The 25661-nt window shown below is 47.0% G+C and overlaps 3 protein-coding genes across 3 annotated transcripts; 2 read left to right on the forward strand and 1 right to left on the reverse strand.

The window, feature by feature from the left end:
• Positions 1-10333: 10333 nt before the first annotated feature.
• LOC136528114 (protein FAR1-RELATED SEQUENCE 5-like) lies at positions 10334-13662 on the reverse strand. Its single transcript, XM_066521017.1, has 4 exons — positions 13128-13662; positions 10894-13027; positions 10597-10788; positions 10334-10507 (listed from the first exon to the last, which is right to left on the reverse strand). Exons 1-4 carry the CDS (start codon positions 13139-13141, stop codon positions 10472-10474), a joined length of 2376 nt encoding a protein of 791 aa, XP_066377114.1. The 5' UTR covers positions 13142-13662; the 3' UTR covers positions 10334-10471.
• Positions 13663-13666: 4 nt separating this feature from the next.
• On the forward strand, positions 13667-18961 carry LOC136528115 (phosphatidylinositol/phosphatidylcholine transfer protein SFH9-like). The gene is made up of 11 exons (XM_066521018.1): positions 13667-13858; positions 14038-14066; positions 16214-16297; positions 16393-16446; positions 16561-16638; positions 16888-16941; positions 17423-17482; positions 17572-17667; positions 17954-18055; positions 18130-18210; positions 18372-18961. The coding sequence occupies exons 1-11, from the start codon at positions 13798-13800 to the stop codon at positions 18663-18665; spliced, it is 993 nt and encodes a 330-aa protein (XP_066377115.1). The 5' UTR covers positions 13667-13797; the 3' UTR covers positions 18666-18961.
• A 461-nt stretch (positions 18962-19422) lies between these two features.
• LOC136529846 (ABC transporter G family member 26-like) lies at positions 19423-21852 on the forward strand. Its single transcript, XM_066522899.1, has 5 exons — positions 19423-19572; positions 19683-19966; positions 20083-20238; positions 20338-20521; positions 20626-21852. The coding sequence occupies exons 1-5, from the start codon at positions 19423-19425 to the stop codon at positions 21850-21852; spliced, it is 2001 nt and encodes a 666-aa protein (XP_066378996.1).
• Positions 21853-25661: the final 3809 nt, after the last annotated feature.

The following is a 25661-nucleotide window of genomic DNA, read 5'->3' on the forward strand; positions in this document are numbered from 1 at the left end:
TATAACTTGGTGTCACAGCGAAACAGGCACCGCCCACCAGCCCAAAGTTTGCCCCCTTTTTTTACTCACGGCCACGGGAACTCCAAATCCCTATCATGATTTTTTTTTATGCGAATCCGTATCATGATTAATCATGATATAAGCCGGAGAACGACCTCGGGCTCGGGGTTCCTGCTTTCCTTCCCTCTCGGTTCTCGCCAATGGCCATCCTGGGCAACTGCAAATTGCAACCGTGGCATCACTAGGCCTCTTCAAATCTTTCTCCATGCTTGGCAATTGACGCAGAGCGCTTTTATCAACCGGGAGCCCCAGGCCCCGCCCGCAGCTCTGTCCTCGGATGTTGTTGTTTTTTTACTGTCAGTCAGTCAGAGCTGAGGCCCCGCCCGCAGCTCTGTCCTCGGGGGCTCGTTTAGATTGCGAAAAAATTTTAACCCGATAAATAGTAGCATTTTCGTCTTATTTGATAAATATTATCCAATCGTGGACCAACTAGGCTCAAAAGATTCATCTCGTGATTTTGAACTAAACTGTGCAATTAGTTATTTTTTTTACCTACATTTAATACTCCATGCAAGCGGCTAAAAATTGATGTGATGAAGAGAGAGTGAAAAAACTTGGAATTTGGATGACATCTAAACAAGGCCCGGATGTTGTTGTTTTTTTTTTACTGTCAGTCAGTCAGAGCTGATCAGTTGATTAATAGTGTTTCTCTCTCACAATAAACCAACATCAATTAAGTTTATCCGTACATAAACCAACCAGCGAACCATATACAAACCGACACCGACGACGACGAGAGCTGTCAGTCATGGTGAATAAAAATAAACTGCAAGGCGCGCTTTTGTCTTCATTCTTCGTTGTGGCCTGCTGTTCTTTCTTGTATATACCCGATGTATGCATTTTTCTAGTGTACATGTATTGTCGCTTTGGCTTTGCTCGTGTCGTGTCCTTTTGTTATGAAGTCTGAACTGAACTGTACGAGACTCCAGCTCCGGTCCGTCATTCATCAGGGTCCTAAACGATCCCTGAATTATAAGCTACAACAATATTTTTTTTTACATTAAACTAGTCAACACTAATAATCAACGATCGTTTCAACCGAAATGAACAGACTGTCATGTCAAACTCAGCTTTTGGACCTGATCCATCTTTATAGGAGAACTCTTTTTTATATATCCTTCTTTATTATTTATAAAAATAAAGAATTTGGTAAAACAATACTCTCTAAGACTGACTCTAACGGAGTAGGCATAGCGTGACCCAAACCCAAAATACGTTGTACATAGTGTTTTAGTAGGACAAAACAGCCTCCAACAGTGTAGGCAAACACGTGACCCATCTTGGGTGGGAGGCGACGCCAAACACGAATAAGGGTCTTCTCTTCGTCTTTTTGCGTCTCCATGCAGGGCCCAATGCTACGAGATCCGCACAAGAGCCCGGTCCGGCGAGAGCAGCGCCTCGGAGTCGCCGCACCGGAGCCGGCTCAACGCGGCGGCCGCCCGGGTGGCCGACCTCCTCGAGCTCACGCTCGCGGACGCAGGGCCCGCGCTCGTTGGTGCCGGTGAGGGCGACTCGTCCGCTGCTGCGGTCACCGCACACCTTGACACTGGCGTCGCGCTCCTCGACGCCTGCAACGCCATCGCCGTGAGCCTCGACTGCCTCCGTAGGCGCCGCCTCCTTGCACACCTCGCACTCCACCTCCTCCTCGCCGTCCGGGTCCGCATGGGCTCGTGCGCGCGCCGCGCCCAGCAGCATCCCCATCCCCTCTGGCGCCACTCCCTTCGCTCTCGTTCGAGCAGCCCCGCGGGTGGCTCTCGGCGGCTGACAAGGTGGGCACCTTCGACGAGGGCGTCCGCAAGCTCGCGTCACGCTGGATGCCAGGACCGACGACGAGGTGGCGGTGCGCGCCACGGCGCAGGAGGTGGAGAGGCGCACGGAGGAGCGCACGGCGCGGCGAGGCGGGTCCGTGGCGCTCGGAGGGGCTTGGTGGGTGGCATTCTGGTTTCTCTTTTGCGTCCTCTGTTGGAAAAGGGAAGTTTCGGGTGCCTAGCAATTCTGTTGTGCGCGACCCAATCTATCAAATGCTTCTCGCATTTTGGTTGGGGCCGTTGGAGACAGTCTAATGACTTCTTTAATTAGATTTCCAATATTACTATCATTCATTTTGAATTTCTCGTTAACTAAATATAGAGAGCGATATTGGCTCTCTAGACCTGTACATAAGATATATAGAACTTATCGAGCATGAAAAAATATAAAAAAATGATTTTTGTTCAAACGGCACTCCGGGTGGCTAGCAGCTAGGGTGCTTTTGCGAGGAGCCCGCATGGCCTTGCCTTCTCCCCATCTCCATCGCTCGTCGCCGCACGGTGGACGACCTTCCTCGACGCCGTCAGCTCCGAGGATGCCGGTGTCGCCCTCACCTCTGCCTCGCTCGCTGCGCTCCACGAGATCATTTCCCCTCACAGCTCCGCGCTCCGAGAGGTGTCGACGCGGGGAGGAGCATTTGCAGTTGCAACGCCACGCACTACGGCTGATCGGTGGAGAAGAAACAGAGGTTCCGGCCATAGGAGATGTTCACCGGAGAAGAAACCTGATGAACGATGAAGAGTTGGATGTTGAAAGCAAGGGAAGAAAAAACATTTAGTCCACTTTTCTCTCTTGAAATATGAGAAATAAATAAAATAATTAGTGCGGTGTGTGTGGATAAATAGACAAACTTTCATAACTGTAGTGGGCATATTTCGATGTTGGCGGTGTAAATTGGTAAATTCCATTGAAGTCAGATGTCCTGCTGCAAAAATTGCTTTTGTCTTATCTAATAATCTATGAATGAAATTCACTATAGAGAACGCCTCAAGCCGACACTTAAAAAAAGAGAGTTTTACAATCGTGGGTTTACAAATTCATAGATATTAAGGGTAGTTTGGAACATCTTCACCAACTCCAGATCCATCAAATTCTAATCCAGATCTAAAAAAGTTTACCAAACACCTCTAACTCTACCAATTCCACTAGTACATCAGATCCACCAAATTAATGGGTCTGTCCTCAGATTCACCAAATTAATGGAGCAACTCAAATGTGCTCCACTAGATCTATCCTACGCAAAAATTACCGCTTCCATTCGTGATGTTTCTCGTCTTTGTCGTTGCGACTGCGCCTTCCCCGCCCGCGACCCGCGCCTGGCCGTCGCCCAAGCCCCGCTCGTGACTCGCCGGAGACCTCTGCCGGACCTGCGCGCCCGCCCCGGTCGCGACCTCCGCCAGCCCCACCACACCCGCCCGCGCGCCATGGCTGGCTGAAGCCCCGTCCGCGGAGGCTCGCGAGCTCCCCAAGCCGTGCACCATGGCCGGCCACGCGCCCGCCCACCCCGAGCGCGAGGACCCAACGCCGTCCGCGAGCGCCCTGAGCCCCCATCCCGCACGCGACACCCCTCCCCGCCCAAGGTCGCTGCTCCGCCTCGCATCCTCGACGCTCGAGGGCAGCCATGGCCGCCGGCGCGTCCTGCTACGGAAGGACAGCCGCACGCCCGCCACCCCCCACTCCCCAGCGATGCTCCGCTCCGCTCTGATCTGATGAGTAGGAAGATGAAGATAGAGGGGATGAAGTGCCGACGTGTGGGACCCACGTGGAAGTGAAATAGAGATGAAAGTGGAGCTGTCCCAGAACACCTCCAGCTCTGTCAGCTCCACTCTGCTCCAGGGTGAATTAAGATCCACTTTTTTATTTGGTGGAGCCGTCCCAAACAGATCCTATGGCTCCTCTTTGGCTTTGGCTTCTATCAAATGCTTCGTAGGATGAGCTATTTTTAAACGAAAATTAGGACATGTTTGGTTTCCATAAGTCAGGTGACTTATTAAGTCATGTGACTGAAAACCAATGACTTATAAGTCATGCATGTTTGGTTGTAGATGACTTATAAGCTCATTAAAGGTGTGGGCCTCACGCGGAAAAGAGCGACTTATAAGTTTTTAAGCAGAGGTAAACCAACTTAAAACTTATAAACAGGGGTGACTTATAAGTTGGTGGTGTTTGATAAAATAAGTCACTTATTTCACTTTTTAACTTATAAGTAGGTGACTTATTTGAAACCAAACATGCCCTTATGACCCTCGTAGAAGAAGCCGGAGCTGTTTTCGAACGGCTCCTCGCATGAAGCCCACTGAGGACACGCCCTGACAAGCACTCCCTAAGTTGATTACTAAAGGACTTGTAAACTAATTTTTTGAGTAAGTTTTTAGGTGCGCGTGCGTTGCTACTCCACCTAATATTCCAGAGGAGGATCTTAGCATGTGCAGCAGATCGACTTACGCTCGCGCGTGGACCTATGGACGGCGTCCACGCTGTGGAGCACATGGAAAATACGTAGCTAGACAGTCATATTCTTTTGTCATATTCTTTTTTTAATCATCAGATGTGCTCGGCCACTTGGCATCTTTTCATATGAGGAGCATCTTTGCTCAATGCTTAAAATGGACTGGAATATATCCATGTCTACTTTTCTCAAATAAATGACCTTTCTTTTTTCCTGTTTTGCTTGGGCTTGGCCCAGCACGACTGAAACCCAGTCGTCTTAATTAAATTCAAAATTCAGAAGGTGGCACATCATACACCTAACCCCCTGACATCCAAATCATGCTTTGACTAGTTGGGCTACATGAGTCATGAGTGTAACCAACAAGTTGAGGGCCTGTTCGGCAGGACTGAAAAATACTGTTCTGGCTAATTGTTGTGAGAGAAAAATACTGTTCTGGCAGGACGTGAACAGTGATTTCATGAGAGACAGAACCAGCCAGCCAGCCGAACGGCCTATGAACATCCGTGGCCAGCCAAAGCATGGCTCCCATGGTGCAACACCTCTTGTTTGATAGGTGAGCCAGGTCAGATTGGGATTATGTTTGATTTGGTGTACAAGATGGATAGGATGACCTTGCATTTGGAATACGGTGAAGTTGCCCTCCTGTTTCTCTTTTCGGCATTCTATCGAGCACTTGCTAGGCGCCGACAAGGAACACGAGTAGGAGCAGCACCACCGCGATGAGCTTGAGTCGGCAACGGCAGACGACGAACAAGCCCATGGCGCCTCAGATGTGAGCAAGCTCGAGTGGCCCTCCATCTCCACTGGCCCAGCGTCCTAGAAGAAGATGGTCGCGGGCAGGAGGAAGAAGATGCTGAGGGAGAGGGAGACCTCGACCTATGCCGCGAGCGGTGGGTCCTGCGGCCGCGGAGAAATTGCAAAGCGGAGGGATCCTGGTGAGGGAGCAGAAGGCGACCTCCACGCAGGGGAGGACGAGGATGCCGCCGGCGCCGGCGCCCGTGAACCCGAACTCCTCCTCGGCGTGCCGCAGCAGGGACCGGAACTCGGGGCGGTGCAACAGCGCGATGGGCACCACGAACTGGCCCGCCGCTCGCGCCCGTACACCACGAACTGGCCCCGTACTCCTCTTCCTGGCTCAGCGGCGGCGACAAGAGCGGCAATGGCGGCACCTCGTGCGCGCGTCCGCCTAGGTCTTGGCTGCTGGCGCTGCCTCGCCTTCTTCCTCCCGCGGCGGCGGCGGCATCAGCTGCGAGCATTGTGCGGATGGAGAACCGGTGAAAACTCGACAACACCTCCACACGGTGTAAAGATTTCCAAACGGGCCGGTTGAAACGGCTGGCATGAGCCCGGTGTGAAAAAGCCCGGCCCTAGCCCGCCCCAGCCGTGCCCGTGCCTGGGCCAAGGAGTCAGCCTGTAGTGCCGGCCCTGGCACGGCCCGTTCCAACGGGCGGCATGGCTCAGGCATGGCTCTAGGGCGTCGGCGGGGCTGCGGTATGCCGGTATATAAGCCACCCGCCGTGGCCGCCCCCCCACCATCCAAACCCTAGCTCATTTCGCCTGCTCTCGTCTCCCTCGCGCCGCTCTCGTCTCGCTCGTCGCTCTCGCCCGCTGTCGTCTCGCTCCTTGCTCTCGCTCGTTCGCCTGATCGTCGCCTCATTCCCCTGCTCCACTGTGTCCATGGCGTTCTCCGGCGGGTAAGGGGTTAGATCCGGTGGGTTCCGTCCTCAATCTCCCTACTTTCCCTCTCTGCCCTCAATCTCCCTCTTCTCTCTCAGATCTGGTGGTTCCCGCCTTCAATCTCCATATGTTCCCTTGTTCTTCATCCCTGAAAGTCGATTGAGACTCGTTCTTAGCATCCTCGACGCATCTCCATCTTCTGTCCGTCGTTCTCATCGCCGGCCGCCGCCACCTCCGGGGCTCCGATCTTCGTTGAGGTACTGGGGGTGTGCATCCGGTCCATCTCATCGTCGTTTTCGGCGCTCCAGCTCTAGAGGTAAGGGTAATCCCCTACCCTAATCCCCTACCCTAACTCTAATCTCCTACCCTAACCGTCTTTTTCTATTGTTGATTGATGCAGCCATCGAGGAACCGGAGACAGCAAAGATGGCCCCAGGCATAGGCGACGCCGATGAAGGGGAGTTTGATCACTCTCAGAACGACGAGCTGCGGATGTGCGGGTTAGCCGAGGATGATGAGGAGGACGATGTCCGCGAGGACTACGCCGAGCTATTTGGGCGGTCTGCTACTGAGCGTGTTAAAACTGTCCTTGCTAAGTATGGTATACTTAACAAGGTTTTTTCTGTGACTTTGGATAATGCATCTGCCAATAAAAATGCAATGGATAAACTGAAACCTATACTTAAAGAGTATTTAGGTGCTGATCTGTTTTTGCATCAACGATGTGCTTGTCATATTATTAACCTGATTGTTAAGGAAGCATTGGCTGCTGTTAATCCTCTCATTGACAACTTTAGAACTGTAATCTCTTTTTTGAACTCCTCTAATCAAATAATTGCTGCATACAAGAGTTATTGCATTGCTAGCAGTGTTAGACCTAGGAAGTTCTCACTGGACATGGATGTTAGGTGGAACTCCACCTACCTTATGCTGAAAACATTGTTATCTCACAGGAGTACTTTCATTGAGGCTAATTACCCTAGACCTACAGGTAGTCCTTTCCTGTTGACTGGTGATCACTAGGATATGGCAACTAAGATGTTGTAATTTCTTGAACTGTTTTATGACTCTACTATTGCTTTATCTGGTGTGTACTATCCTACTTCTCCACTTATGATTCATCATATTGTTAAGATTAAATATCAACATGATGAACATCTGAGACCTGTTGTGCAGTCTATGATTGATAAATATAATAAGTACTGGAAGAACATACCTGATCTTCATTCCATTGTATTCATACTGGATCTAAGAGCTAAGATTAAGGGCTTTACCAAAGTGCTTAGAAAGTTGAATTCTCTTTTTAATGTTGATTACACTAACAAGTTGTTGAACGCCAGAGCTCTTCTTTTTAGAATGTACAACAGGTATGATGCAATGTATGGCTCTGTTAGGCTCAAAAGAGTTGTTCCTGCATCCCTTTCTGGTAAAAAAAGAACAGCTTGGGCTGACATTTATGATGATGATGAGCTTGACATTGGAGCTGGCTGTTCTTCCCTCCCTCCTAATCTTGATCAGTCTAGGGGTGTTTCTACCACTTCTTTGCTACAGGCAGCTTCTGCTTCTAACTCTAGCGAGCTTGCATCCTACCTGGACTCTGACACAGTCAGCCAGTTAGATGATGATTTTGACCTCATGCAATGGTGGCATGAGCACAAGCTTACTTATCCTGTGCTTTCTATTCTTGCAAAAGATTTTTTTACTGTGCCCGTGTCAACCATTTCTTCAGAATCTACCTTTAGCACTACTGGCAGAATCATCGAGGAGCGTCGCCGGAGGCTGAACCCTGAGACTATGGAGGCACTAACCTGCATCAAGGACTGAGAGAATGCTGAATCAAGACCGCAGCACATGGTGGAGGATAAGGAGCTAGAAGAGGCCTTTGAAGCACTTTATCTTGATGTTGATTAAGTTCTCCATTTATGTAATGGTTCTGTAATAGCTATTAAGACTTGGACATGCTGGAGGCTGGATGTAATGAACTTATGAACAATCTTAGGAGCTGACTGTACTCTTTTCCTGTTTAGGGTTTCTCACAAGGATGAGTTTTACCTAAACAGGTTTTTAATGAGGCAGCCATTGCACAGCTCCTACTTTAATTAGTTTTAGTTTCAAAACTTGCCTGTGTTCTTTGCTGTTCTTTGCTCTTTGCTGTTTTTTGCTGGCATTGTCTAATGTTTTTGACGAGTTAGAAGTTATCTCTGTGAACTTATGATTTGAATAAATATTTTTGTAATTTCAGTGCCAGGGCCGGCACGGGGCACGCTGGGCTGCCGTGCTGGCACGGCACGTCAGGCACGATCCAGCAAGTTTAGTGCCATGCCTAGGCCTAAACTCCGGCACGGTGGCACGCCTCATCAACCGTGCCTACCGTGCCGTGCCCAGGTGGGCTAGGGCCGTGTAGTGCCGTGCCGGCACGTTTGGAAATCTTTAACACGGTGACTCCAGCGTGCCCTTGAGTGCTTCAGCCGGCCTAGCCCAGAAAAAAGCGGCCCTTTCTTTCATTTCTTGGGAGCCATGAGAGAGGGTATTTTGTAGCCCGCGGACCTAGCTCGTTGGTGGGCCAAACAAATCAAACAACCCACGTTGCAGCTAGAGGGCGCTGGGCCACCCCGGAGCCTCATATCAAACAGCCTCCTAGGGCCCGGGAGTGTATATTTCTTTTGATATATGTCATATAGAGTGCTTCGAGCTCGAGTGCTCGACCAAAAGAGATGCAAAACTGTTGAAGCTAGGTTAGGTGACATATTAGATATTACTAATTTTGATATTCCACATATGTACTCTTTGTGTTTCTTCGTGCCTTAGTGACTTCCTTTCATCCTAAAAGTGCAGAGCAAAGAATACTAAGACCCGTTTGGTAGGGCTTCTCCAACGGCTTTAGGAGCTGTTTTATGTCAAACAGGGTAAAATAAAACGACTCCACCGATAAAGCCCCTAAAAACGTGCTATCACAGAGCTTTGGGGTGGGAAGAAGCCAAAAAATAGTGGTTTCTCTCGGCTTCACCTCATCCTACGTGGCGTCCTGTGAGAACATATTTAAGGAACTCTATACGTGGAACTGTTTTGCCAAATGATTTATCAAAATGGATCCAACTCTACTAGTAGAGCTGTTCATGGAACTGAAGCCCCCCCCCCCCCTCAAAAGGGCTTCACGGGTGAAGTGAAGCTGTGCCAAACGGGGTTCTAAGTGTGCATTTCTTTGAGAACAATCATAGAGGAAAGAAGTATGCTATCTCCTAGATATTTCAAGAAAAAAGTTAAATTATTGTGCTCCAAAGAGGGCTCTCAACACTTCCCAAATTACAACAAAAGCTAGTAAAAAGATGCTAAAGAAGATGCAACATCTTAAAAAAAAAGAAATACTAGTACATGAAACGTGAAGCACATGAAAGCACTAATCAATTGCTTTTTTATATATGAAAAAGAAATTCATTGCTTTTTGCAACAGCAACGGGCAGCCCCGCCCCTACTCCACAGTTCAGCACAGCAGCGGTATATAGCTAGTCCCATGCCGTTGAGGTCGCCTGTGGACCAACCGACTCCGAGTGGGAGGCGACCTCCGCAGTCCGCTCTCCCCTTTCCTCCCTCTTTTGTCTCTCCCCGCCCGCCACGGAACGAGATCGTCTAACTTCACCTCGAATGACTGCGCTGTGCAGTCACGACATCGTAGACGTCGGCTCACGATCGGACGATGGATACGCTAAAGTGTAATGGGCTGCCCAAATGGCAAGGCCCATCTAGCCCAGAAAGGTAATCGCAGTCGTTGTCTTCCGTAGTTTCACTCGAAGGCGTCGTCGACTGCTGCGCCGTCGGAGTCAGGTCGTCCCGTCGCGGTCCTCGCCGAGAGCTGCGCCGCGCCGTCAGCGTCCGGCTGTGCCGCGCCGTCCTCGCCAAGAGCTGTGCCACGCTGCCCTCGCAGACTGCCGCTCGGTTGCCGTCCTTGACGAGCAGCCATCCTCGCCGAGCGTGTCGCCGTCGCTGTTGCCGTCACCGGCCTGCGAAATTTCCATGTCGCCCACCTTCTGCACGTCTTCCGCCTCTGCAGAGCTCCGGACATGGCTGCTGTTCCACGGCCTTTTTTCCCCTTTCTAATTTCTATTGCTAGCTTGCCTGTAAATTGACATTTGTGCAAGAGCTAGTACTGTGTAACTTGTGATTGTATCGAAGGCAACAAATCATGCAAATTGTATAGCTTTCCATTGTGTTGCAAATTGTCCTGGAATTGTAATGCTGATTGTTGCAAGTTTGATGAACAAAAGGCTCTGCTTTTCACAGATGCAATTCCCTGAATGTAGGTTCAGAGATGCACTTGACGCTCTGTTGTTCAGAGATGCAGTTCCCTGAACTTACACTTCAATGACAAATATTTCATGAGGCTATTCTTCAAAAGCTACTCTCCTAAACAATCTATGTTTCAGGAAGCAACAGATTTAAAAAAATATATTCAGATTGCAGCAAATGTCCATGCTACTAGAAATCAGCAATAACATCATCTGTGACTGTCCCCTGCAAAATAAAAGGTTGAGAACATTTGAGAGAATGTATTGACGGCCATGTATGTTTTAGTAGAATGGTGTAATAGTTTGAAATATTACCGTCAGTATCTGAGAGAATGTATTGATAGCCATGTACTGTTCAGACATTTCTTCCATGGGCAAAGAAATACTTGGAGAGATATTTTGCACAGCTACAGTTTCTTGTACTGCTCCTTCTTTTTCTTTTTTCTTACCTCCCTTCTTTACAGTTTGTTGTTCCTTTGAACCATTTTCCTTTTTCTTACCTCCCTTCTTTGCCGTTTCTTGTTCCTTCAAGTAAAAAAAAAACAAAACTGAATATATTTTCTTATTGAACATGCTGAAAGAGAATCAAATGTATTTTGTGTTATCACTTACCTTTGAACCATTTTCCTTTTCCTTACCTCCCTTCTTTGCAAATTTACGTCTTTTGTCAAGCCAATTTCTTTGGCGCCTTGAGGTTTTAGTTTCAATGTCCTTTTTCTTTAGGCTTGCTGTGCTCAGCAAATTAATTGGGGGCGAATCATTTGTAGGAACATTGATAGGCTCCATTGCACTAGGAAAACCTGTGATTTCTTCTTCGACTTGCTTGCTAACCATGTCAAGTGCATTGTTTACTAATAAGACGCACCGTGGATGACTTGCAGCTCGGTGTACCAAATTAAGAAATTTGCGAGTCATATCTTTGTAGCAAAGCATAGTATCTAATTTTGGATCCTCTACTATGTTTCGGCCTTGGTTGTCCTGTACTATCCCACTACGTGCTTCACGAGTCCATCGCTTCAATATATATTGTTCTGGGATTGACTTGATATTCATCAAATCAAGAACTTTCAGAGCATGGGCACACAATATTCCGATTCTATTGAACTGCCCACAGCTGCATGTGCTTGTTTGGTCTGTAGGGTTACCAGTAACTTTGTATTCCTTCTCAAGGGTAGGATTTTCATCAAGACTCCCAATTGCTACAAGATATTCATTTTTGTCTTCCAATGGGGTGGTGTATGCTGCCATGGACCTCTCATATTCACATTGGAAAGCTTCAAATATAATTGGTGTGTACAGCTTGCTAGCTTGTATTAACATATGTGTCCTCATTTTGAGTCTTGGTAATTTTTTCCTTGATTCAAATTCAGCTTGTAATTCATTATTTCTTTTATATTCCACAACCCTTTCAAAATGCTTAAGGAATCGAATGATATCAAAATCTGATTTGAAATGCCGCTTCAAGTCGCTGTTTAGGCTCTCACTCAATTGTGTACTCCTCATCCCTAATGTGTACACATTTGTCATATAACATTCAGCCCACTTTTCTTTTACCTTGTAGATACTATCCAACCAAGTTTGCTTGCTGGCCTTTGTCCTCATGATGTTAAATGCTTCTTGAAATGTTGCTTCATCTTCATACTCATACATACATGCACTAAAATCTGCGAGGATACTTGGTTCTTCCTTGCTATCTTCGGCCTTTCTTTTTGGAGGAGTACATGATTCTTCATCATCAGCTTCAGCTAGATTCTTGACAGCATTTTGCATAATATGAAAAGTGCACAGACCATGCCAAGCTTCTAAAAAGACCTCCTTGACAGCCTTTCCCATTGCTGCATCTTGATCAGTATAGATTGTTTTAGGCTGCTTACTATTATGTGCTTTTAGGAAGGTCTCAAATAGCCATCTAAAGGATTCAAATGTCTCATCATACATGAGAGCAGCACCAAAAACTACAGTTTCTCTAAAATGATTGAACCCAACAAATACTCCAAAAGGCCTACTCTCTTTGTTTGTTCCAAAAGTAGTATCAAAACTGACAACGTCCCCAAAATGTGCATAGTCAGTGAGCATTTTAGCATCAACCCAAAATATGTTCGCTATCTGTTCTTCCCGGTCCATTTGCAATGCATACTGAAATGATGGATTCTCAGCAATTTTTTCTCGAAAATACATGAGCATGCTTCCAGCCTGTCCATACGCCATCTCACGTTGGCGCTTGGCCCTTAAATAATTCTTGTGGTCTCGAAGAGTGTAACTGAGATTAACTGAACCACCAACTTGGATGGATGCCAACTCATGTGCAGCTTTTGGCCCAATTCCTGCATCATCAGCTGTCTCAATTTCAAAACCTTGTATCTCTGAAATTTTCCTCTGAGACACCAACAAATGTGAGGTTTCCGGCAACTGGAGGGTGTGATTGTGTTCTAAAATCACCTCACTGACTTTATAATTTCCCTTCTCCCGATCTAGTACAAGACCCATACGAACTTGGCAATCAGTTCGTGTTTCAGCTCTCGGACACTTTATTAAATGATCCCTTTTATCATTCAATCTGTGACCTTCATTGGCACAAACAAATCTGCATGACGTAATTGTTCCATCTGATTTTCTTTTGTTTGAGTATCTTTTTCTAACCTCAAATCCTTTTTGACCACCATAGCTAACCCAAAACATCCAAGCCTCATCTGTATTGCTGAATTCCATGCCAACTTGAGGTAAGAAAAGAGAAAAAAACCCATCCCTACAGCAAATGAAATATTTTATTTGGTAATGGTATACTAAGCAACTAAAATATATATCTGACCGCATTTGGGAGAAAGAAACAAGTATTGATTACACACCTCTTTTCTTCCATCTCGTATACCCTGATTCTATTCTCTGATGTACGGAAGATGATGTTTCTTTAATCGAGTCTAACGTGAGCTGATGGAGTACGGGAAGGCAAATAAATTACAAAGGATGCAAACGCACGTGAAGAGACAGAACACAGAAATCTATACAGGTAAAGAGATAGAATGCAGACCTGCAAACATGTTGTTGGCGACCGAAACAAGCACCATCCGATGGCCGCCGAAGCCTCACCGCCGCCGCCGATGGCTCACCGCCACCGTCACCGCCACGCAACCGCGGGAAAAGGAGAATGCGCTCGCGCCAAAAAGAAAAATATCGCGGCAAAGAGGAGCAGCAGACTCGGTTTTGGGCAACCACGGGATAGCGGGCGACTTGATTTTGGGCCAAGGCCCAGGTAGCAGACGAGTAAAACAGATGGATATACGGCCAACGGGCACAGGCGTCCGATCGTGAGCCGACGTCTACGATGTCATGACTGCACAGCGCAGTCATTCGAGGTAAAGTTAGACGATCTCGTTCCCCCGCCACCGCGCCGCGCGAATCTTTTTCCCTCTTGGCCGCGCTCCTAAATCCGCGCCAAATCGTCAAACCAAAACCAGGCCGCTCCCGCCTCGTCAGTCCTCGCCCGCGGACCGAGCTCCGGATCCCCCAGCGGCGGCAATGGCAGCCGCCGCCTGCGACGCCGCCGCCGTCGAGCAGCTCGCCGGCCTCCTGGACCAAGGTGAGAGTTTTTGCTCTGGATCACCGGTAAAGTTTGGATCTTTTTACGATTTCGGAGCGGCGGCCCCGCTCGGACTTTGGGTTTAGCTTTCGGAGTCTTCGGTTCTGGGTTTTGTGTGGGTTCGTCTGGTGCTAAAAATGTCACTCATAACGCGTTTTCTCTGGCTTGGATTCTTGCAGTGGACACGCTGCTGAAGAAGACATTTGAGGTATGGATCTAAGCGCCTTTTCTTTTTAACCTTCATATTGAGCCTTCGTGATATCTGAAAAATCTTGATTCTTCTGTCAAGCATGGGCATTTTGTGCTTTATTTAGTCTGCATTTCGATTTGGATCAGACGGAACCTTTGCTTAGATCAGTTAAACAGTTTGAATGATTAATCTGACTTAGATGATCAAGTGGCTAAGTCAGACGGAGTGTTTGTTAGATTGTTGGTACCAGTGGCGGATGTGGGATGCGGGATAAGGGGGGGCTAAAACAACAGAGATGTTGATTTGCACGAAGATTTAACGGTGAAATCAAGTTTTTGCTACAGTAATTAGCATTGAAATCAAGAAATTAGGGGGGGCTGGAGCCCCCCCAGCCCCCCCTTTGGATCCGCCACTGGTTGGTACTAGAGTACTTGTACTGATTTGGATCAAATCATTCCAGTTCATGCCCGAGCTTTTGTTTTCACTTATGCGTAGTCAGTTGATACAGTTCAACCAGCATGAATACGGATCTAAGGATAAATTCACAGTTGTGAAAGTTGACGGTACTTATTGATTGGCTGCAAAATGTTATTTTGTTCTTTTATCTAAGCCACACGTTTGAGTTCCCTGAGGTAATTTTGAGTAGTTTGACAACGGGGGCTGAGAGCTTTCCACAATGGATGTGTCGAGGAATATTCTGATCTCAGGTCCACTATTTCAACTAGTGGACAGCGACATTTTTGGTCCCCTCGGGCCTCCTGATATGGTGGTAGTAATATATACCTCAGTGCTTTTCCTCGTGTTTGGTTGCTTGTCAATGGAACTGTCTTTGGTAGTTGCGGATTATTATAGAATGATTTCACCTTTTGCTCTTTACTTTGTTAATATAATGGCACTTGACACTTGTCATTCCAGTGTGCAGACACATGCCGGTAGGCATCCTATGCATCCGGCACTTCTGGATGGACTTCCTTTTGTTTTTATTCTGTCATTTTACCAGTTAATTTTAGTTTGCAAGAGAACATTTCTGTCAATGAAATTCTCTCTAAAGGCTAGGCTTAAGTGTGCACTGTGTGCTGAGTAGGAGATGCCAAATAATTCCCAGCAGAACCTCTTGGCTGGTGGAGTGAGAATCAAAAGAAAGTGCCACTTGCAACAGAATTATTGCCTCAATAACATGAGGCAAGCAAAGTATAAGTGCAAGGAACTATAACTTTCCTTAAAAATGGAACAGTAGATAAGTTTTGCGCATGATGCTTGATTTGAGGGATTACCACATTCTAGGTTGATTGGTCTGTTACAGGATCATCCCAGATTTTAGCAGGACGGTCCCATTCTGTATTCTTTTACCGAGTTGTGATTGTTAGGGATGAGGTAGTGATAGGCCAATTCATCCCAATCCCTAGCTGAAAAGGTTAGTTAGGATCAGACAGCCTATTTTATTGAGTTGCATTGCATGCACCAGCCGGTTGATACTATCCAGTTTCTGAAACTACACAAAAAACTATAATCAGCTCGAGAAGTCTTCATCTTAGGGATAATTTGTATATTGCATTTAGTTGCTTAAAAGTTTGCAAATCCCTTCTCTTATCTTCTTGAACTCCGACTCACTGAGTGTGTGTAGACTTTATAGATACATGCCATAAACATACTATGTGCAGCATACTTTGCACTCTTAGCTTGGAAAAGAATATCAATTTCTTCATTGATAATAAAACTGAACTTTTAAGGGATGAGATTCTGCAATGGATAATATGAAAAAGTGGAAGCACTTGAGTCAGCTATATTTGACAAAATTCAAGTAAAAAAAGGTCGCACTAGTATCTGATTCTTCATGTCTACCCCTATGGCCCTACTTGTGAATTGTTTCTATGCCATAATGCCATGCCGGTGTCCTGGTGGTGGGGATCTTTGAAAACCTCCGGCCCAGCTTGTTTTAGACCAACTTGAAAAAATGCGTTAAGCTCTTGCAGTACATATCATTTAAACAACCTAGTTTGGAATCTGTGGTACCAGTACCAGCACCCTTGGCCTTCAGAAAGAACCATGAGTATATGCAGTTGTTTTGATTTTGAAATATACAAATTTTCGTAGATATAAATAGTTTTTCTTATTATCCTAGGGAGATTGTCTTTGAGCTCTCATGTTTTCTTTTTATTTTTCAGAATGTGCACCAGGGCTACCCAACAGAGACATTAGTGCGTTTCCTTAAAGCTAGGGAGTGGCATGTGAATAAGGCTCACAGGATGGTAATTGTTAACACTGCAATTGTCCTTTTCAATTTTCATATTGATGAACCCTTAAAGTAAATGTTTCATTACCTGAGGAAAATTTCTTTTGCTAGCTTGAAGATTCTTTGAATTGGAGGATACAAAATGAAATCGATAGTATACTGGAGGTAAGTAGTCTCTCAGTCCTAGGACAAGCTTGGCTATTGACTATAGTGTTAGGATGTTCTGCACGTATTTACACTTCCTTATTTCGATCATCTGTTTGTGCTGGACTATTGCAGAAACCTATTATCCCAGTAGATTTGTATAGATCAATTCGTGATACACAGCTTGTTGGGTTATCAGGATACTCCAAAGAGGTACAGCTGTCTTATGCAAGTTATAATAATTTTTTTTTGCATGCTTGCTGTATTCATCTTAATTTAGCATTGGTTTTTGAACAGTCCCGGGTTTGAATTTTGCACTTAGACATTTTTCATCTTTTGTGCTTTACCAATGAGTTCTATGCTGTCTATGCCATAAAAGTCTTCACATCCAGTCTGTAACTAAGTTATTATTGGATAAACTATGCAAAGTTTGTCTAACAGTCCACTTTCCTTCTATTGTAGGGCATCCCTGTATTTGCAGTTGGTGTTGGACTGAGTACATATGACAAAGCTTCGGTAACTGTCTCAGACTGTTCTTAAGAGTTTTAGTAGCTTCCATTGTTACTAGCCTTGGGGATTTTGAGAATATGACGAATTAGGACACATGATTGTAATATTTGTGTATAGACATCCTCATAGGCCATGGGCCTTGATATACTTAACATTTGTTAGAATGCATCCATGCCAATCAAATTAAATAAATATAAGTAAATATTGTTGCACTAGTAAGTTGCAATATAATTGGAGTCATATGAATCTAATTAGAGTTTGACCCTTTTATGAGATTGCATCCATATGTATCTGAGATCCATCCATGTCAATCAAATTAAATATTAGTAAATACTGTTGCACTAGTACCTTGCAATATAATTAGAGTCATATATGAATTTGAATATATTTCGACCCTTTTATCAGATTGAATCCATATGTATTTGAGATCAAGTCATACTCGTCTGTCCATGAATTTATGCCTTATACTTTATGCATGTATTTCCAGGTTAATTACTATGTGCAATCTCACATTCAGATCAATGAGTACCGTGATTGTTTTATTTTGGTGAGTGATCAACTAAAGCTCCATGGATAATTAGATAACTTCTATGAATTTTCTTAACACATATATTTGCTCACTTTTGTTTCATCTAGCCTACGGTGACAAAGAAGTATGGGAGACCTATTACCACCTGTATAAAGGTTCTCGATATGACTGGTCTGAAATTGTCAGCACTAAACCAAATGAAGGTACAGCCTGCAATATCATTGTATTCTATCCTCTTCTGTTCTCCCAAACTATAAGAGTGTAAATTGATTTTTCCTAACGTCCATAGGGCTTTGTTGTTGTTGTTGTCCATAGGGCGACAACAATGGTTATATGCCTATTTTAAGTAACTCAATATGCTGTATAAATAAGGCCACGGACAAATTAGAAGATTATAAATAGTACCCATCAAAATAAGTAAAACATGCGCAGTGCAAATGCTATTCATTTTTTTTATGCTACTGCTAACTAATTATTGATGTACTACAGATTGTGACTGCAATATCTACTGTTGATGATTTGAATTACCCTGAAAAGACTGAGACCTATTATATAGTAAATGCTCCATACATATTTTCTGCATGTTGGAAGGTACGTTTCTTGAGATTATTACAACTCTTTTATTTTTGCTGTAAAGGTTCTCTTAACATTTCATTTGATTTTAGGTCGTGAAGCCTCTGTTGCAAGAGAGAACAAGAAAGAAGGTTCATGTTTTGCGTGGTTGTGGGAGAGATGAGCTTCTAAAGGTAATTAAGACTGATTACCGTTTACATGGCCAAATAGTATGTCTGCAAAGTCAAATAAGAGAATCAGAGCTGCACTGAACTTGATTTTACTCCTAAGCATCTTCTGGCTTTCTGCTTTGACGATCACAAAGCAATGACATGGGCAATTCTGGAACATGCAGATCATGGACTACTCTTCCCTTCCCCATTTCTGTAGACAGGAGGGCTCGGCCTCATCCAAACATTCATCAAGCGATGCCGACAATTGCTTCTCTCTCGATCACCCGTTCCACCAAGAGCTTTACAACTTCATCCAGGAGCAGGCACTGAATCAGGAGCTCATTAAGCAGGGCTCCTTGCATGTGAATATCCCAGAGCAGGACCCTGAGGATGCAAAAATCGTGGAGGTCATTGAGGCTGAGTTCCACAAGCTTGGTGTGCAGAACGGGTCCGCCAATGGCATCGACCAAGCATAGCACTTGTGACTTGTCTAATAAGGCCAGCCTAATTCAACCAAGACGTTGCTTGCCACTTCTGATCCACCTGATCCTATATTTTTTTTTTGCGGGGTGGGCCACCCCCCATTGCTATTTCCTGGGGGTGATTGACATAGGTGATATACATAGCAAAATCTTTTGCAGATCCATGCATGATGCAGGATGAAACAGGAGAACTGATACTGTATGGTACTAGATAGACGTTATCACCTGTTGTAAACTTGCAAATTTGCAATGTGTCCTCATATCTCACTTGTATGATGAACTGAGATGAAATGAATAAATCATCCTAGTACCTGCACTGAGTTATTATCTTCAGAAATGTGTTGTGCTCAGTCAGAGGGTAACGATGCGTTTTGCCCGTCCTGAGAGCTCAGTTTTTGTGCTGATTCTGACTAGTCCTAATTAACATAATCGAGAGGTGTATTTGGCCGAGACAAGTTTTTTAGGAAAGAGAATGTTTTTAAGACGCAACAGACAATGCCTATCCATTGGAGGGATTAGAGGAAGGTTCTCTCCACCCAAAGCCCCTTGGAAAGATTGTGGGTCACCAAACAGGGTGAAAGAACCGAATCATGCATATCAACAACGTTACAACAAAGTAGGCATGCTCTTGGTTGGTAGTAGTTACCTGAGCTCACACCTCTCATTTCCTACTACTTCATAAAAAGAAGAGGGAGGTCATATGCTTTGGCTTCCTCTCTGAAACAACTTTCTCGCTCCAGCATTGTTAACAATGGAGATCAGCGATGAGCAGAGGACGGAAGTGGAGCGCCAGCATCTTCCTCCTTCCTGGCAAGGCAATGGAGACGCCGATGCCGAAGTCGAGGAGGAGGAGGATCATCTGTGGCCAACAAAAGATGGCCCTCTTCCAATATTCCTCAAGGTATTATGCTTTTCTATCTACTACTATCTCACTCCTGTTTTAGGCTGTAAAAGAAACTCTCTAATACGTGCAATCACTCACTGAACCCCAATACCCCGGGCAAAACGCAGTTCGAGAATGTGGAGTACAGGGTGAAGATGACTTTGAAGAACCCCCTCACAGCTGCGAGAGAGGCGTTTGCATCCCAGATGAGGGTAGATCAGGGCAGCAGCTGCAAGCACATCCTCAAGGGCATCGCAGGGAGTGTGGACCCTGGTGAGATCCTGGCGCTGATGGGCCCATCTGGCAGCGGCAAGACCACCTTGCTCAAGATCCTGGGAGGCAGGCTCGATGGCGGAATCAAGGGCCAGATAACCTACAACGACACTCCCTACAGCCCCTGCCTCAAAAGGAGGTAAATTAAAACTGTAACAAGCAAGAATTTTCACTCAACTTAATAACGGGTTAGTAAAGAAACGAAATAGATTCAGTGACGTTTCTTTGCGTTATTAATCTGTGCGCCGGCTGCAGGATTGGATTTGTGACTCAGGACGACGTCCTCTTCCCACAGCTGACGGTGGAGGAGACCCTGGTGTTCGCCGCCTTCTTGAGGCTCCCTGCTTGCATGTCCAAGCAGCAGAAGCGCGACAGGGTCGACGCCATCATCACCGAGCTGAATCTAGAGAGGTGGAATTTGAATTTCCATGGGGAGTTTAGTTTTCATTCACATGTATGCATGGCGATCGAATGAGTTGCGATGCGATTCTCAATTGATTCCATGGTCAGGTGCCGGCACACCAAGATCGGCGGAGCGTTCGTGAGGGGGGTGTCAGGAGGCGAGAGGAAGAGGACCAGCATCGGGAACGAGATCCTCGTCGACCCGTCGCTGCTCCTCCTCGACGAGCCCACCTCCGGCCTCGACTCCACGTCGGCGAGCAAGCTCATCCTCGTCCTCCAGCGCCTCGCCAAGGTAGCAGCACGCCACATACATTTGCGCGCAGCAACGCCACCAACGACGACGACGACGATCATGTTGTTAATTAATTTGATCGATCCTGGATGGTTATGTTGCAGACGCGCAGGACGATCATCACGACGATCCACCAGCCGTCGAGCCGGATGTTCTACATGTTCGACAAGCTGCTGCTCATCTCTGACGGGCACGCCATCTACCACGGCAAGGCTCGGGACTGCATGCACCACTTCTCCTCGCTGGGCTTCGTTCCGGAGATCCCCATGAACCCGGCCGAGTTCCTGCTGGACCTCGCCACCGGCAACCTCGACGACATCAGCGTCCCCGAGGCGCTGCGCGGCTCGCCGGACCCGCAGGAGTTTAGGTCCCAGGTCATCAGGCACCTGCAGCTCAAGCACCGGGCGGGGCGCGGCGCCGGCGCTGGTGGGAGAAGCAGGGCGCCGCCCACGGAGCAGCTGCGGCTGGCGGTTGGGGCGCGTAAGGACCGCCGCCGCAGCATCGGCTGGTTCCAGCAGTTCGCCGTGCTGTCCCGGCGCACGTTCCGAGAGCGCGCCTCCGACTACCTGGACAAGATGCGGCTCGCCCAGGCCGTCGGTGTGGCGCTCCTGCTGGGCCTCCTCTGGTGGAAGTCCCAGACCGGGACCGAGGCCCAGCTGCGAGACCAGGTCGGGCTCATCTTCTACATCTGCATCTTCTGGACGTCGTCGTCGCTGTTCGGCTCCGTCTACGTGTTCCCCTTCGAGAAGCTGTACCTGGTGAAGGAGCGCAAGGCGGACATGTACCGGCTGAGCGCCTACTACGCCAGCAGCACGCTGTGCGACGCCGTGCCGCACGTCGTGTACCCGGTGCTCTTCATGGTCATCCTCTACTTCATGGCGGGCCTCCGCCGCACCGTGCCGTGCTTCTTCCTCACGCTCCTCGCCACGCTGCTCATCGTGTTCACCAGCCAGGGCACCGGGGAGCTGCTGGGCGCCGCCATCCTCAGCGTCAAGAGGGCCGGGGTCATGGCGTCGCTCGTGCTCATGCTCTTCCTCCTCACCGGCGGCTACTACGTCCAGCACATCCCAAAGTTCATCCGCTGGCTCAAGTACGTCTCCTTCATGCACTACGGCTTCAACCTGCTGCTCAAAGCGCAGTACCACGGCCACCTCACGTACAACTGCGCCAGCCGGGGCGGCTGCCAGCGCCTGCAGTCGTCGCCGTCGTTCGGCACCGTGGACCTCGACGGCGGCATGCGCGAGGTCTGGATCCTGCTCGCCATGGCGCTCGCCTACCGACTCCTTGCCTACTTCTGCCTCCTCAAGCGGATCACCCTCACGCCCTTGTGATCACCCACCTACGTCTGCACCGACCGGTTTCATTCTTAATTAATTTGGGGTGCAATTTCGCGTGCCGGTGTGAATGCTAAGGATTGTTAGTTATTGACGGAAAATGGCTGCACGGCGATGATGTGTATCAGCGATGCTTTGCATGCTAAGGATTGTTAGTTCTTAATTATTTGATCTATACGAGATAAAGGATAAGGATTCTTGGGACACGTCTTGTTAAGACCCGTATAGTCAACGCGTATTCTCCGTTGTTCTTTTTTAGTACAAGGACTGAATTTGCTAACTAGTCTAGATGCAAAACCTCCCTGATGAACCGCACTGCTAGGAGTTTGGCTACCTCTTTCTCTATTTGGCATGTCAGAAGGTTTCCATACGAAGCTGTACCGATTGGTCATGAGGATGTCGACGAGCGCATCCTCCTGTGCTTGATATAGGCCTTTGCTGATGTTAGTGGTCTTGCCACCATCCTCCTCAAGTTGTGCCTTCTTCGAGTCATCGCCGGGCGTAAACGATGAGGGTGTAGCTGAGCTCGACAGCGAAAACTAGGAGTGTGGTACACCCTTCGGGTTTGCTGGCGCTAGTTCGTACTCCGGGCGCGGAGCACCTTGGAGCCCTCGAGTCCGGGTTTTGCTGAATCTCGTATTTGAGTTCACGCTCTTCTGGGTGAAGAGCCCGTATGGCGTGCTCGATGGCTAGCTTGTCACATTGGTGGGCGTCCTAGGAGTTCTCGGCCACTGTAATGACACCATCAGGGCCTGGCATCTTCATCTTGAGATAGGTGTAGTTTGGGATGGCCATAAACTTGACATAGCGTGGCCTCCCGAATATGGCATGGTACGACCCTTCGAAGTCGACGACCTCAAAGGTTCCGATCTTGAGAATATGCCTCCTATTTTGATCTTCAATCTATCGAAGGCATACTACTTCCCCCCATCCATGAGGATCTTGGTCATCTTTACGGTCTCCACCATCGCACTAACAACCAGGGGAACCGACTGGCCTCGATGATGTGATCAGGGTGGTCGCTCTTGTCATAGGTGATCGGTCATTCGGACCATCGTGGATGAGGGGTGTAGCGAGCACCGCAGCGTAGACGTTTTTGTGTGTCAACTTCTTACTTTGTCAATCTTGGTAAGCTTTAGGTCCACCGAAGATGATCATGACGTGCCAAGCATCCTGCTCATCTTCCCTGGTCGCTTGTCCTTGTTCGGGGGGGTCCCTTTTGTCACCTTCTCTTCCTCGGCGAGATTCCTTCTATAGGCGATGCAATCTTTGGCGAGGTGGATCACCCAAAAACCATGATTTTGACACAGATCGTTCATGATCTCGTCAAACCTATCCTTGTTGCCTCACTTCTACTTGTGGCTGATGTTACGGCTCTTGCGCTTGCGGTCCTTTCCCCTTAGCCAAGAGGGCTCAACCCCGTTAAGGGGAATCTCGACGACTTTGCGAAGCCATAAGGCATGAGTCACCGCTGCATTGCTAAGCCTGATTGGGAATTCAGGCAGGGGGTAGTCGGGTAGCGGTGGCACATCTGTGTCATGGGTCTAGCGTGTATCTTTCTAGATCTCAATAGCTATGTCGAGGAGGTACTCCCGACTAAACTTGAAGAAGGCTTCATTGGCGTCGAGGTTCATGTGGTGGGCTAACTCGATCGGCCCTGCCTCCATGGCACCTTCGAGTCCAATGATGAATGCGTAGACGGGAGGTGGTTGCTCCTTCTGTGCGTGTGGTTCGGGATCTTGCAGATGCAAATTCCCAAACTAGTCAGCGAGAAAGGCCAAGCCGCCAGAAGTGATCTTGTCATCCGGTTGTAACACTTTTGGTGTTACGAGCTCGCTAAGCACTGAGACTATGGTCTGAGAGATAGATCTATAAATATAATGAGTTAGATACGTAAATGCCTATATGTGTTTGTCACGGAATCGACCAATTTATAAGAGCACAAGTACAAAAACAATCGCCGAAACGATCAAATTCTCGAACTTGAGCCCATATAAACCCGGTAGTCAACTGAAATCTCGAAGGATTTCAAACCAACTTGCATACAACCAAGATCACAGTAATTCAACATAACATAGCGTACGTTACAACATTTCGTAGACGTTTGCAAATAGATTACATCATCACAGAGTCATCGTTATTACAAAACAAGTCTTGTAAAATATGCGGAAGCAAATAGTTTGACTTACACACCCGAGTTCAAATACAAATACTGGTTTGCTGATCACAACCCGCAAAAGCATTAAGATAAAAGAAATGGAGATCATGCCCATGATCTAGTCTTCATCACCCGCCGGGTGGAGACAATACTTACAGAATCCCTGATATAGAAGGTCATCTGCAACAAGAGGGAATAAACCCTGAGTACGAGAATGTACTTAGCTAGACTCACCCATCGAAAACCAAAACAAATGACACCAAGGGTTATGCATAGCTTCATTTAGTGGATCTAGCTGACACTTTCTTTTTGCGGAAAAGCATAAGTAATAATGATCAACTCTTAACCTGAACTAGCAGTGACTTTTAGCCATTAACCTATCATCTATATTAGCACCTGTACTAAGCAATCATTTTATTTGGGTGCAAACTTTAATAACCATATCAGGTATACATTGTGGCAACCTTATCATCATCATCCATTTAACCATATCGTTAAATTAATTGAATCTACGTTGCCGCTGCTTAGTCAAGTTCTCACTATTCGGGAGAGACGGCGATTCGAATTGATTCCTATCCAGCTGGAGGGGTATTCCTAAACACAAACCCTGCTTCCCCAATCAGGGTCGCAAATGAGTCACATTTGGTACGATTTAGGAGTCATGAGTTCGAACAGATCAACATTCTTAGAGAACCACTCTGCCAAGGTTGTTCGGGACTCCAACTCGCCTTGGATTTATGCCAATGGCTCTCCGCACATCCTTACTACCTCCAGATTGCACGCCACTGCTGGCGTCCCCGGCCTGAGTCAAGCTACTAGGCTTCACGGTCGGAATGACTTATCTGGCCAGCTAAGTGTTAGGCTGCGTTCAACATGACATAAGGACGTCCATCGTATCGGTCCTTAAACGACTCAGACGGAGTCACTATGTCCAAACCTACACAAGACTCCGTCCAGTCTTAATTCATTATTAACATGGTTCTTTTCCATGATAGGAAATATAGCCAACCGTGATCCACCTCATCCTAAAGCTTGTAGGTGACAGGAAATCACCTGACTTCTACCGCACTAAGCATGGCTAAGCATTTAACCCATTCCTGAACTTAAATAGGATCCCAGTGCGATATCTGGACAAGGAGGGATATATATAATGCAACAATTGGTTCCAACCAATTCCTATACTTAATGCATCATCAACGAATAAAAGATACTCAATGTATTTGTAAAAACATGGGAGGCTTAATATGCTCCGGGGCTTGCCTTTTAGGAAAGAGGAAGGCTGGTGGTCAGGGCACTCGGGCAACTCCTCCGCGGTGGCTGCTTCATCGGCTTCCTGCACATCGGGCTCCTCCTCCTGGTTGGCTCCCTCGAACTCCAGCAACATCACTCCTTCCGGCACACCTATTGCATGAATGCGCAAGATAAATATCATGGATGCACATGAACGAATGTCAGGGATGCTCGGGGAATGCACATGTTCGCTGTACTCTGCATATTCCAACTTAAGCCCTATTCAAATCACTTTACTTACTAAGTTTATACAACCTAATGTATAATTGCTCATCTTTAGTTAATGACCTAGAACCTGCACCTAAGAATATTCTCAAGTTAGGCTAACCCCTAAACAATCAACGAGAACATTGCAACA

Source organism: Miscanthus floridulus, chromosome 19, assembly GCF_019320115.1.
Source record: "Miscanthus floridulus cultivar M001 chromosome 19, ASM1932011v1, whole genome shotgun sequence".
Lineage (NCBI taxonomy): Eukaryota > Viridiplantae > Streptophyta > Magnoliopsida > Poales > Poaceae > Miscanthus > Miscanthus floridulus.